Source organism: Triturus cristatus, chromosome 3_2 (assembly GCF_964204655.1).
Source record: "Triturus cristatus chromosome 3_2, aTriCri1.1, whole genome shotgun sequence".
Taxonomy (NCBI): Eukaryota; Metazoa; Chordata; class Amphibia; order Caudata; family Salamandridae; genus Triturus; species Triturus cristatus.
The window spans coordinates 904,310,811-904,325,884 of NC_140584.1; the positions used below are offsets into that span (position 1 = coordinate 904,310,811).

General features: G+C 49.3%; 1 protein-coding gene across 4 annotated transcripts in view; it reads left to right on the top strand.

Moving 5' to 3' along the window:
• LOC146858425 (multidrug and toxin extrusion protein 2-like) overlaps positions 1 to 15,074 on the top strand; it is a 564,202-nt gene that overhangs the window by 197,056 nt on the left and 352,072 nt on the right. For all 4 annotated transcript variants that reach the window (XM_085649344.1, XM_085649345.1, XM_085649346.1 and 1 more), the window contains one exon: positions 8,096 to 8,140. In XM_085649344.1, the coding sequence (XP_085505470.1) occupies positions 8,096 to 8,140 (45 nt within the window). The remainder of the gene's footprint in view (positions 1 to 8,095; positions 8,141 to 15,074) is intronic.

Consider the following 15,074-nt stretch of genomic DNA (forward strand, 5'->3'; position numbering starts at 1 on the left):
AAACGGGACACGCGCGAGCACCCCATGCAAGCGCCGCAGGTTAAGCGCAGTGTTGCAATGGGGGATAAAGCCGGACTGATCCTGGTGAATCAAATCGCACACCACGCCAACCAGCCGATTGGCCAACACCTTGGCGAGAATTTTGGGCTCCGCATTCAGCAGCGAAATAGGCCGGTAGGACGTGACCCGGTCCCGCGGCCTCCCCTCCCTGTGAATGACCACGATAGTAGCCAGACGCTGGTCTAGCGGGAGGGAACCCGCCGAACGGGCCGCGAGGAACATCGCACGGAGATGCGGCGCCAGCGTATCCGGTCGCAGCTTGTACAATTCGATGGGAAGACCATTAGGACCCATGGCTTTGCCGGAAGCGACCGAACGTATGGCGAGAGCAATTTCTTCAGAGGTTGGGGCGGCGTCCAACGACACTCTGTCCTCCTCCGAAAGGGAAGGCAGCGCTATATCCCTGAGCAGGGCATGGGAATCCTCTTCCGAGCGGGAGGACACCGGGGAATAGACCCCACGGAGATATTCTGCAAAGCAATCGACTATTTCTTCCGGTTCCGTGACACACACACCATCCAGTTTCTCAATCGACGGGACAACTCGACTCGCCCTCTCCTTTTTATCCAGCCACGCAATCAATTTCCCAGCCTTATCACCCACATCATACAGTCTCCCCTGTTGCTCTCTACTGAGGCCCCTGGCCGCCTCCGTGACGAGGGCCTTATAGGCCGCCTGCTTGAGTCGGAGGACATGTAATTTGTCATCCGTCACCCCACATTCGAGGTCACCCTCCAACTCAGTTATTTCAGTTTCAACACGGGTCACCTCCTCCCGCTCGCGCCTCCGGGAATGGGAAATAAGGGACAGGGCATCCCCCCGAATCACCGTCTTAAATGCCTCCCATAGCGAGACCGCAGATGAGACCGACCCCACATTATCATCAAAATATCGCTTAAGGGACTTAACCAACTCTGCGCGAATGGTGGGGTCACGCAGGTACCAGGGATTAATCGGGGCCACCCTACCCTCTCCCCTCGGGAGAATATCGAAGTGCAATAAGAGCGGGGAGTGGTCTGAAATACCCCGCGCCAAATGGCGCACCTCCCCGATCCTCCCCGCATGCGCCGCCGGCACCAGGACATAGTCTAGTCTTGATAGACTGCCATGGGCCCCGGAATGAAAAGTGTACTGTTTCTGCGTAGGATGTTTCAAACGCCAACAATCCACCAGCCCCAAGGCATCCAATAGGCCAGACAACCACGCTTGGGCACGGGGGAGATCCCTAGGGGGGTGACGTCCTCAATTCCGGAAACCACAGCGTTAAAATCCCCCCCAACCACCAGGATCCCCTCCGGAAGGCCAAGGAGGAGGCGCCCCAGATCCGCAAAGGTGGTCGTCTGCAACCCTGGCGGGACATAGACAGAAACAAAAATAATCACTCTGCCCTCCATTCTACCCACCAGAACCGTGTAACGTCCCCTGTCATCATGGAGTACCTCATCAACTTCCAACGGGAGCGAGGTCTTGGCCATGATGCCCACACCCCTTGAACCCGACGTGAAGCCCGAATGGGCCAGAAGGCGGTAACCCCGCCGGTTCATTGCACGAAAGGAGTTGCCAATGAGGTGCGTCTCCTGCAGAAAAACTATGTCAGGTGAAATTCGTTTCAGGAACTGCAGGACCACACCTCGTTTTATCCTGTCCCCCAGTCCATTAACGTTCCAGGACAAAAGACTCAGTCCCCTACCCACCATCATAAACGAAAGCAATCACTCGTCCCCCCGAGAGCACTTTGGGAATAGCACAACAATACTTTTGCCTTGTGGTACAAATGAACAACACCCCACCCCAACCCAACCGCCCCAACAAAACTCCCCCCTCCCTGCACCCCTGCATGAGCCCAAACAGCCCCCCCAACTTGCAGTGTGCCTGTCGCCCCTATATAGTTGAAACTAGGTAAACCCCCTAGAGGAGGAAAGAGTGCCCCTTCGAGACCCCGCACCACCTACAAAGGAGGGAGAACGAGTACAAAAAACGAGAGACCCTAAGCTTGGCCGAAAGCGGCAGCATCTTCGTCCAGAGTGAGTCCCAGTGTCAGCACCTCCGTCCCGGTCCAGTGGGCCTTCTCCTCCCGCAGCCCCCCCCCCCCGCCATCCCGATCCCGACCCCCAGACAAAGTGTCCAGCCAGTCCCCGGCCGCTTCAGGACGGTCAAAAAAGTGAGTGCGACCATCCACCTCCACCCGCAGCCTGGCCGGGAAGAGCATGGCGTATTTTAAGTTCATGTCCCGAAGCCGCCGCTTGACACCCAAGAAGCTCAGTCTCCGCTTCTGGACCGCTTGGGTGAAGTCAGGATAAAAGTTCACCTCCATGTTCTCCAACTTAATCGGCCCTTGCAGTCTGGAGGCTTGCAGAATTGCATCCCTGTCCCGAAAATTAAAGATACGGGCAATAAGAGGCCGCGGAGGGGCTCCGACCTTCGGCCTTCCCCCGGGAACTCTGAGCCCTCTCCACCGCAAAAAATTTACTCAGTCCCCGAGGCTGGAGATGGGTAGTGATCAGGTCCTCCACAAAAAGATCCGCCGCCGACTCCTCCCGTCCCTCAGGTACTCCGATGATGCGGATATTATTCCTCCGGGCCCGGCTTTCGGAATCCTCCAGGCGCCGATCCATGAGCGCACTCGCCAGACGAAGCCGGTGTACCTCCGTCTGAAGGGCCGCCACCTCAGTCGTGAGGCCCGACGCGGTGTGGGCCAAAGAATCGACCCGGTCGTTGGTCTTCGAGAGATCAGCTCTCACCAGGTTGACATCAACGAGGACCGCGTCGATTTTATACGCTAACGTGTCAAACCGCTGGCCCACCGAGGCCTTCATCTCAGCAATGGCGCCCATGACGTCTTGCAGAGTCAGATCTGTGGGCAAGTCCGGGGCATCCGGAGGGCACTCGGAGGACTTGTGCGGTCCACCGGGAGATCCCTTTGGGAGGGTGTAGCGGTCCATGATGTTGGCCTGATGTGCGGCGCCACGCCGGGTCGACTTGGCCTTCAACCGATCTCCATCTTGTTTAGTGGCCATCGTCGCGGGTCTCACACCCTCACCAGCCACGCAGTAAAAAGCGAGCAATCAAGGCCACGAGCTCTGGGGGGCCACCCCAGGACGGCGGAGCGGGCCACAGCAGGCAGGCAGGCAGGGTCTCCCAGCGAGGCCACCCCAACACCAAGAGCGCCGCGATCCCACTTGCGAAGACAGCAAGGGGGCGCGAAAGTGAAAGTGAAAGTGCGGGGTACGCGACTCGCCAGGCCCAGCCCGCCGTTGTTGTTCCCTTTGTCACCGGGTCGCCCCCAAACGCGAATCCGGGGTCAGGAGAAAGGTAGGCCGCAAACTTCAATCGGCGCTCACTCTGGCACCCGAGGTCCGATTCGAAAACGGGAAACGGGTACCACCTCGGCTCAGGCTCACCGACACAGTTCCCTCAACCGATGCAGGATGAAGTCAGGATAAACGTAGGAGGTTGCGGAGGTCCTCGGGAGCCTCGCACCTACGCGGCCATCTTGGTTGCGCGCTAGGCTCCTCCCCCATGCTTGGGTTTTTTAACCCTCAATTGTAATGGTAAAAGTGAAAGCGCAAGTTCCAGAATGCAACACGCAGTGTATAACTGGACAGAACTGACTGGAGATCCTCTCCACTGCGCAGAACTGGCCTGTTTGGCCACGTCTCACAGTCCAGTCTGCAGAGGTAAACCGTTTTCAATGGAAATACCTCTGGTGACATTTTGGGGGATACGAAAACATTCCTCCTATGCCCTCTCACACTTACAATTGCCTAAATGGCGTAGCTCGTGTCACAGGCCGGAACATGTGTGGTTTTAACCAGCAGACACAGTTGAGAAGTAATTTGTTTTTGTTGACAGATATAACAATTTGATGATTTGATACAAATGCAAGAGTGCAGCCTACTTCCTGGTTCCACTTGCTCGTGATTGATATATATATATACAGATATATATATATCCACGCTACACTCGCACCAGTGTCTCGCACTCTCGAACGGGTGCTGTGGGGCGGGGGGTGCACCCGCCAAATATCCACGCTTCAAGTCTTCCCTCCTTTAAGAAAAGACACAGCACTCGCGGGGTCGAGTCAAGATTTATTGTGACTCACAACGCTAAAAAACCAGACGCGTTTCGGGTATGCCTTTCTCAATGGTTTACAGGCATCACGGAAGCCGCCATATTTATATTACATTGCCACCACTCCCGTGCAACAACAACAACAAAGGACTAACATGTCCCTGTAATCATTAGCGCCATCTTGTAACGGTTTGTATAAAATGAGCGTTTGTTGTACTCAGCTACTGGTGATCACATTAGCTAGGTTTGGATAAACGCAAATTGTTTATGATTATAGACAAGCAATATTTGTATACAAATCCCGCCCATAATGGGCTACCATTCAATGTCGATCTATACGATTCCCCTCACACGATCCATATCGACATATTGAAAAACCATTTCCATCAAAACATATCACAAGTCGTGTTGAAAATTGTATATTGACAACATCAACTGCTACTATTTTTATTTTAACAGGTTGGAATACCAATGTTAACTATGCTTGCCTATGTTCCCAAAACCAATTTGCAAATTAATACTACCCTGTATGGGCCAAGTCCCCCAAGCTACTCGCCACCACATATGAGTACAATCCTACACTGATGCAGGAAAAGAAAAAGAGAGAAGAAAAAGAAAAAGAAAGAAAAGAAGACGAAAGTGGAGGAAAGAGACTTTTGATAATCAAACACTAGGATACATTTCCCAATTCGTTCATGTTATCTCTATCCATTTAAATTGTTCAAACAGTTCATTAGAACAGTACAGTTCATACAGTAGGTTAGAAGTAAAGGACCCCTTATCCTAAATGTACGGTAAGTTCCTCATTCGTGTTGAGCCCACCAGGGGTCTTGATTCGAGTCTCCTCAATCTTGCTACCCTATCCCCTCCTCTTATATTCGCCGGCACTTGATCTATTGCAAAGAAGTTAATAAGTCGCTATTGCAGTTATGATAAGTCTGAAAGTGTCTGGCTACGGGATATGTTGCATCTCGATTTTTTTATTGCTCTTGTATGCTCAAGTATGCGGATTTTCGTTTGGTGAATAGTACTACCAATATATCTCAAACCGCATGGGCACACAAGGCAGTAGACTGTATAAGGAGTACTACAAGTCAAGAATTTTCTAATGTACCTACAATTATGGGTTCCAGTGGCCTCATAGGTGAGGACCTTTTTTGAATTTTTACAAGATTTACACTTTCCACATGGATAAAAACCATGTGGTGCCTCACCAAATGGTTTGGGGACTTTACATACAAAATGGCTCTTAGAGTATCCCTAAATGCCCTAGCTCTTCTAAATGTGAGCATCGGTTGTCTAGGAATATCTGTTCCAATGATGGGATCGTTTCTCAGTAGTTTCCAGTTTTTCTTCATCATCATTCTTAACTCTCCCGATCCACTGGAGAAAGTTGTTATCATCCTAAATTGTTCTTTAGTCTCTACTGAGTTTTTTGGTTTCAAGAGTTCACCCCTAGATTTCTGCTGAACTTTCCCAAGAGATTCACGTAGTGATTGTTCATTGTAACCTCGGGTTTTGAATCTCTCTATGCTTTCTTCTGCATTAGATAAAAAGTCAACCTCATTGGTACAATTTCTTTTGATCCTAAGAAATTCCCCGTAGGGGATGCTTAGTATCAATTTCGAAGGATGACTGCTGGTAGAGTGCAAAATTGAATTCCCAGCTGTTGCCTTGCGAAACAAGCGTGTATTAATCTTGTTTGCATCAATAAAGACTTCGAGATCCAGAAAGTTCACACTAACCGAACTAATCTCAGCTGTAAATTGAAGATTATATTGGTTATCATTTAGTATCTTCACGAACTGCAAAGCTGATTCTTGTGACCCTCTCCACACTATAAAGAGGTCGTCTATATACCTGTACCAGGCTACTATTTTTTGTGTCCATTCCTCATTGGTCGGCAGCCAGGCCACCCGCTCCTCCCACCAGCCCACGAAAAGATTCGCGTAGCTGGGGGCGAAGCAGGTGCCCATGGCTGTACCTGTTAGTTGTTTAACCCCTTGCATGCCCGCCCCTTTCCCCGCCCAGTGCCGCGCTTAACATTAGCGGGCGGAGTTCATGACGAGCTGGACTCGTCATGGGCACAGCGCCACCGCAGCCCATGACGAGTCCAGCTCGTCATGGGCACTGAAGGGGTTATAGTGCTGATCCTGGTATAGGAAAATGTTGTTCTCAAGACTGAAGGTAAGAAATTCTACCAGCATCTGATTGTGCTTGGTGAATTTCGCCGAGCGGGTGTTCAAAAAGGACTTGACGGCTTTGATGCCATCACTATGTATATATATATATATATACATACATACATACTGCTCCAAAGGTTGCCCACCTGGTGAGTAGCATCTTGATCAGCAGCTCTATTTATGATAGGCAGGGACGAGGATCCGCTTGTAGAAGCGGCTCCATAATGGAATTGCCTGACGCGTTTCAAAGCTCCATATGCTTCTCTTCAGAGGCTTGAACGGAGACGGTGTGTGCAAACGCTGAATCCACTTTGACATTTTCATATTGCACACCCACCAATGGGAAGCTCGAATGAGACTGTGCATTGTGGGAAATGTGGTCGGGATAGCACACAAATCTATGCTACTCACCTGGTGGACAACCTTTGGAGCAGAATATAATATATGGCCGTCCTGCAGCGGAGTGTGCACCACCCCGTAATGTTAAGGAGGCCACCCGACATGGTAACTATCATGTCGGCAATGTGGGCCAGCAGCCGCAAACAGGATTGAGGATGAGTCCACTTGCAGTGTCCATACAGGACAAGATTTGTGTGCTATACGGACCACATTTCCCACAATGCACAGTCTCATTCGAGCTTCCCATTGGTGAGTGTGCAATATGAAAATGGCAAAGTGGGTTCAGCGTTTTTTTACACACTGTCTCCGTTCAAGCCTCTGAAGAGAAGCATATGGAGCTTCGAAACGCGCCACGCAATTCCATTACGGAGCGGCTCCTACAAGCGGATCCTCGTCCCTGCCTATCATAAATACGTGAAACTCTGCATCAATTGATAGTACTAACTAACTTCCACTAGGCTGTGCACAGAATGCAACCAATCGGTTTAGCAATCTCTAATAGTGTGACATAATATACAAGTGACTGGAATACGTCTAACTAGCACTAGAAACTAACTCTGAACTCCATGCACTACCGATCAGTAAAGCCCTTGCATGTCTTGTCAGGGGGTAGGAAGCTCGGTATACAGTCACAATACACACACATTACATATATGTGTGTATGTAGCATTTGTATAGTGCAGACCTACCCCAAAGGCAGTGGTGCACCATATAGATTCGAAGGCAAAGAATAAATTCAACAAGTGATTGATGGGGTAACTGCGTTTTGAGAAGGGAAACTGATTGTTATTACTATGTTGTTATGAAGTGTTCTTTAAAGGGGTGTGTACTCGGCTATTTTATAAATTAGGCCTGGTTTGGAACCGCCCCGAAGAATTCTGGGATTTTGTTCTAGGGTCCTGGTCTCCCTGCTCCTTTTAAGTGCTCTAGCCCCAGATCAGAGGCCCGCTTACGCGGTCCCTCCCTCTGGCCACATGCTTCCTTCCGTCCCTGTTGCACACACGGGGCCGGAACTGGTAACCAACGCAGATCGGAGTGCGTTATGTGAATGCCCTCTGACCGGCTGCCGGGATGAATTGTGGACTGGTTTCAGTTCGATGAAGTGCTGATGTTCAGAGTTTAAAATATAAGAAACTTCAACCTGCCTCGTCAGGCTGAATTGCTGTGCCCTTGGCTAGGAACTGAGTAGAGTACTTAAGACAGTGTTCGTGCATGAGAAAACATGTGATATGAACGGTATGTTAATGTTTAATTTATTTCAGATGGTATTTCCTAAAGGATTAAATGTCTGCTAATCAGCAAGAGTGAAAGCTTGATTGCATGAATCATTCGGCTTTAACTAGCATTTTTTAAATCTGGACCATGTGTTTTTTTATTTATAGGCAGTGTTCCTCTATCAGCTGCAGACCAGATATTTACAGAATCAGGTACTTATAGTTTTATTTTTGTACTGTTCTCTCTGCAACATTGAGGAGTATATTATAATTGTCTGATATGAAGTTGCATTAAGAGTGTTCGAAATTCTTCTCGCTACTTGCTAGTGAAGTGTCTGATTGCAAGTCGTTCTGTTTGTTCCTACTGATCAGACATTTGGTAGGACAGTGAGGTCTCATAATGTTCCTGTTGTCATGTACACAATGATGTTCGCCTAATTAGCGAATCCCAGAAGAGGAGGCGGCAGGGACTGGCTCTCGATTGTAACTGAATATAGCAGAGCGCATTGAAAGGACAAAGTGGGACTTTGATCCGTGGTTTGGAGAGTGCTATTGAGTGACGCGAAGTGCGTGGAAGAGGACCCGGTGTACCACCTAAGATACAGTGTGCCAGCAACCTGCCTCAATAAGTACTGTTCTCTCACGAAGAGTGCCCGGAGTACGTGGACCTCGCCCTAGATGCCTATCATTGCCCGTGAGAGGCATTGTTATTCCTTATGCCATTGTCCTGATGAGGCCCGGATGAAAAGGCTGAAACGCGTTGACTGTTGGACCATGGAGGAATCCATTGAATAAGAAAGCGTTGTGTTAAAATTGGATATACACACTGTAAAATGGTTTCAGAGGTGTAGCTTGTACCTTATGTGTGTATAGGATTACCCCACAGTGGATTGCGGTTAGTTAGAGAGCAAACGCGAGACTGAAAATTGGGGGGTAGGAAACAATATTTGATTAAGTGATTATATGTAGGTGTTTGTGTAACTTTTATGTATTGTTTTGGATTAGTATTAATTTGAAAACAATTAAAAAAAATACTAATTGTTCCAATCATGAATACATGTTGGTATGTGGTTAAATAGAAGTAAATAGAATGGGACTATGTACCGGGTTAATTTTATGTATGTTTCCTATTATTAATATGAATACATCTATTCCTCCACATCATTGTTTTGTATAGTTTGATAATTAGCAAGTACCAACCTCTCTATCAGAGTTATATTGATATGCTTCTTTTGAGTTCTGAGTTTGTAATGGACCATAGATGAAAGTTTGGAGATTCAGTTCCTTGGCATTTACATTTATTTCACTCTAGAAATGCATAAATTACATCCTGGAACCATTCTTAGCACTTGTGATCCAGAGTTTGTATGTCCTGTATCTGGGTGCAACGGGGAAATGTATGCAGAGACTCCAGGGTGTGCAGAATGCAGCAGCTCGTCTGGTTCTCATGCGCCCAAGGAGAGCCCCCTCGAAGGCGGCACTCGCTTCCCTCCACTGGTTACCGATACAAGAGCGAGTTCTGTTCAAAGCGTTGTGCGTCTGCCACCGCATTATCCAGGGGACTGCTCCATCCTATCTGTCTGGTCTTCTCACTCCCTATGTTCCAACACGCCACCTCAGATCTGGGGGGAGAGGTTTGGTATGCGTTCCTGTTGTTAAGAGAGCTATAATGGGTGGGCGGTCCTTTCGCTTTCTGAATGCACAACACTGGAACAAACTCCCTTTGAGCCTTCGGGTGGAGCCCATAGAGGGCACCTTTAGGAAAAATCTGAAAACTTATTTAGTTTCTTCGGGATAATTGGGTTTGGTTGGGTTAGGGTGTAGCTTGCCAGGGCAGCTTGCACCGCAGCGCGGGGACACACTGGCAGAGTGTAACCAGGCGCTTTATAAATGTGCTTAACATAACCAAGAAACTGCCACATTTTTACAATTTCAAACTACCTGAGACAGAAAAGTGTATTCTCATAGAAATATCAATAGAACCTCATGCCTGGTATTTTATGTTAGAAAAACCTATAGAGCGCACGTACACCCAAGGATTTCTTGGTGCTGTGACAACCAAGAGATAAGCTAATCAAAAGCTTGCTTAAACAGCAAGCCCATCAAAAACCTCCTGAACCTCAGGAAGTTAGGTTCCAGCATAAGAGGGAGGGCGAGAGCCCCACAACATGAGGCTCAGGGCAGAGAAGCTCTCTATGCATTAAATCTTTTATGTACTCAGACCTTTCCTTATTGCAGAGTATACAGTTCATAGAAAGGCTTAGTAAACTATTGTATGCAAGTGGTGCAGAAGTACTCTTGTCTGTATCACTTTGTGGAAGTGCTGTTAGTGATGCAGGAATCTGACCCTGCTGGTCTTTGTGCATTCCCAAATAAATTGGCAGTCATGCAACATATTAGGCTTTTTTTTGTATTTTTATTCATTGAGTTTTTCACGAAAACAATGACATCAGAACTGTATGCATTCAAACACCATATCCCATGAATGCATAGGGAAGTTGTAGGAAAGGAGAGAGAGGAGGACGTAGGGAGGGGTAGCAGGGGAAAGAGGAAGGAGGAGGAGGAGACCGGGGAAAGAACCGCAAACTAGCCACTCAGTTAAGTCTACTATCTACACAGGTAAGAAGGTCTGGTGACAGCACGCCCACTAAATGGAACGTCGAGGCATCAGCCCACACTATCTGGACGGACAGGTGCAAGGCATGTGTGGAGGGACAGTCAGGTGTGCCCGCAGTTGAAAGGGTATTGTCAGAACAGTCAGCGTCCTCGGCATGTAGCCAAGGTAAGTTATCAAGGGAGCCCAATTATCCCTCGGGCGAGAACCGGCAGGCATAAGTTCCCAGAATGCTTCCAGCAAATCCTGACAGACGGCATCATCACAAAGTTTAATGTTCCTACTACACACCTGTTGTTGCCTGCCCCAGTGCATTGCTTCCCTATGCTTGGCCAGCAGTAGCAACATAGCCGTCAGTCACTGGACCTCCGGGGGAACATCCTTATCATAACTCATGAGCGCAACTAGAGGGGCACATTTAGGGGAGTGGCGCATAATGCTGGAAACATCACAGGACATTCCCACGCCAAGTGCAGAAAAACAGCTCCTAATGCTTTGCTTCGCACATCCTCTGCAAGTCCTATTCGCAGCACATGCGTGGGAGAGTCTGTGAGAATTTAAAATGAATCAATTGCAGTCTGTAGTTCGGGGATAAAGCCTTGGGCTAGGAGCAGCAGTAGGTGTATTGATCCTCGCTGATCGCCACATTAATGTAATCCGTCCAAGTCTGGCAGGCAGAGGGCACCTGAATCTGCGCAGAGGGCACCTAAATCGGTGCGATCCTCTACATGGATGCGTGTAATCAGTTTGCGTGGCGAAGGGTTGGTAAGCCTCTCCTTCAGCACTGGGAATGTGGGTTGGTGGGGGCTGCCGTAAATGTATTGTGAAGAATGCGCAATGATGCACGAAGCAGATAGTAAGTCATGGTATACAGAAAGGTGGCAGCGGGATCTTGAAACACCTGTTGGGGAGCCACAAAGCTACCATCGGGCTATGCCGCTCCAAAGATGTTCTGCTGCAGTCTACACAGACACACCCATGTCTCGGGGTCAGCAGCCATTGGGAGTAGTGGGTGTCCTGAAATGGGAACAGACGGGGCACACATATAATCAAGCCACGGACAGTTTCTGCAGCTCATTCCATGCCACGCTGTGCATGCGACGGTGTCCACCTGGTGTCTCACACGCTAGGCAGGACCATATAGGACCATCTATAAGGGGCATGGGGCAACATTATCTGCAACAGGCGCAGTGTGCAGCTGAAATTGTATTGGGTGCAGCCAGAAGTGCGCAAAATGTGGCTGGGCACCGAGTAAGTACAAGGCCATGTCGGGCGCTCCCAGCCCACCCTTCTAAAATAGAAGCATCAAGATCTCCCACACGACATGGTTGTTTGTCGTCCTACGCCAACAAGACCAGATTAAATCGATGTTTCTGTTGGTAGGGGGAGAGGCAGATTGATAAGTAAATATAAAAATTTGGGAAGTATACCCATCTTCGCAATGGCCAGTCTCCCGGAGAGGGACAGTGGCGGCTTCGACCAGACAACAATCAGGTCGTGAGCCAAGTCCTCAGTCGGCCATAGTTTTCCCGCTACAATTCCTCCACATCTCGGCTGAGCCAAATAGCAGACAGTCATTGGGAAGTTAGGGCTGAAGGTCCGAGTGGCCGCTATAAGCGCAAATAGGATGGACTTCGCCCAGTTATTAGTGAGACCCGCTATGCCTCCGAAGTGAATGAACTCCTAAAGAAGAGGGTCCAAATAATCTGACGGTTTTCTATCATATATAGTGACATGGCAAACGTACATGGAGACAAGAATCTGCCGGCGCAGGAACGCAAGCCCGCGATGTGAATTATGTTGTCTCAGATGTGATGCAAGAGGCTCCATCGCAATGGGAAATAAAATAGACGAGAGTGGGCACCCTTTGTGCGTGCCACAGCTATTGCAAAGGGGGCCGAAACAGTCACATAATCTTCAAGCTCGCGACAGGCAGTGTGTAGACCAAGTGGATCAGTTGTATGAATTTGCACCCATTCCCAAGCCGTTCGAAGAGACACAAAATATAAGGCCATCTGAGTGACTCGAAGGCCTTGGTTGCGTCCAGAAACACAGCAGCACAATGTAGATCCGGGTCGATCTTGTGAAGAACGTTTGTACGTTATGGGCCTTTGACCTTCTTGGCACAAAGCAAGACTGGTCTGGTCTAACTGCGAGCAGTAGGAGGGGAAGGAGCAGCCAGACAATTAGCTTCATGAGGATTTTGTTATTGATATTTATCATGGAGAGGGGTCTGTAGGAATCACAGCGCCAGGGGTCGTTATCAGGTTTCAGGATGGTGACGATGAGGGCCTTACGCAGTGAAGGAGGAAGCGCACCGATCTGCACGGACTCCTCGTACATCTCAAGAAGGTGTGGAGCCAGCAGGGGAGCAAATTCCTTGTAAAAGGAAGCAGTTAAGCCATCATGGCCAGGAGCTTTACCCCAAGGCAAACCCACAATTACCTGAAGATTTTCGTCTGCTGTGAAGGGTTCGTTGAGTAAGAGGTGTTGGCTTTCCTCCAACCAGAGGAGAGGCACTGAGTCCAGGCAGGAGATCAAAGCAGAGGGGTGTGAACAATGTCAAGTGGAGTACAAATTAGAGTAAGAAGTTCACTATAGTGCTCTGTGCCGTAGCGCTGTCAATCTGTTAATTTTGATGGTCTTCCAACAGCTCGACCACATAATCACTAGCCCAGGGTTTACGCAGCAGCCCGGCCAACATTTTTCCGGCCCTGTCACCCTTCCCAGATCGTCGGCCACAGGCCATTCTCCCCAAGTGATGCATTACCCGAAGTGCCGCCTCCTCATACTCCACCAGTTTGCTTTGAATAGATGCCCCTTTGCGAATTTCAAAATATTGTAGCTCTAAAGCTCAGATTTCCGCCTCCAACCAGGCCATCCCAGCCCAAATAATTTTAGACACCCTAGCCTGCTTGGCATGGAGATCCTGTGGATAAACAAATCAAGACCTCCACAGGGTAGAAGGGGAATCCACCGATGCAAATTGTGTTCACAATATTCTATAATGACCTAACAGACCTCACTCTGGAACATTTGGTAAAGTAGCGCATCTGGGGAGTCTCCAAGAAAATGCATGCAGGGCAGTGTCAGGTGGGCGTAGCTCCAAAAGTACTGAGACATGGTCAGACCGTGTGTGCGGGAGGTGCTGAACATCAGTGGTCCAGGAAACCGCGTCCTTGGTGGCCATTCAGAAGTCGATTCTGGACTAAGTGTTGTGTGTGAGTGGATGTTATGCACATACCCTTGGAGCTGTATATGTGGTGCGCGCCAGATATCTGTAAGGCAATTGTCCGCGATGATGGTATGTAATTGCGTAGCAGCTTGTGGGGGTGGGTGGCGTGTCCTGCTGGATCCATGTACACTGGCGTCCAGCACCAAATCCCTACTTGCAGTACAGCTCTTGGGCCCATCGTCCCCACCAAGCGCCATACCTCCGCAAAGAATTGGTCATCATCCGTATTTAGGCCGTACACCGACATTAATATCATGGGGCGTACCCGCAAGATGCCAGCCAGAATAACATAACGCCCCTATGGATCGCAAAGTGCAGAATGCATGCGCCAGTTCAGCCCACTGCAGAGCACCACTGCCACCCCCACGCATAATTTAAGTAGCAGGCGACTTTTGTCACCTATCCAATTTGCTCCGAGGTGCGTCAATGTTGCATTCATCAAATGTAACTCTGGCAGAAGGCAAATGCCTATTTTATGATGCGGTTAATAGTTGAAGCCTTGCTTTGCCTTCTGTCTCTCGTTTATGCCCCTAATATTCCAAGTTAGTATTTCAGTGCAGTCAGTGGAAGATTTAAGTAGTGCAAGGGGTGACCATGGATGGGCAGGCTTGTGCAGTGTAGATGAGGGCAAGCACGGGACTGAATGGCTAAACAAGGGGGAAATCAAATGAATTGCATACAACAAAAACATTGCCCATGATACACCACCCACTTTGTCCCCTCTCCCCCTACAAACTGGCCCAAATAAGACCATCCCTCCCCCCTTAAAACTCCCAAAGGAAATCCAGAAAGCAAAGGAGGACTGATCCCAACGGGGTGAAGTGGCTTCCTAGCACTTTCCCAGCCTGAAATGTTCTGCTTGGCCAAACAGGAGGATGAGGGCAGTCAGGGGTAAGCGCACCGCGCTCCATCAGCAGGGGGCCACTTCCCAATCCCCAGCTTGGGAGCATGGCGGGGCAACCCAGATCAAGCCTCCAAGCTCCTCTATCTCGAAGTCATCTGGGCGCAAGTCCATCATTCATTTTCGCTGGGGTGGCCTTGGCCCGAACCCCACGGCAACAGGAAGCCCTCCTGCCTTTGGGTCGGTAAAGAAGTGGGTTTGCCCTAAGTGGTGTATACAGAGTGTGGCCGGATAGATCAGTGAGTATTTTGCGAACATCTTCTGGAGTGCACGCTTTACCAGGATCGAGTCTCGCCTGGCAGCCTGGACCGCGAGGGTAAAGTCTGGGAAGAACGAGTTCTCACTGCCCTGGACTTGGGGCGCCGGCGATCCCTGCCAAGACAAAGCACGGTATCCC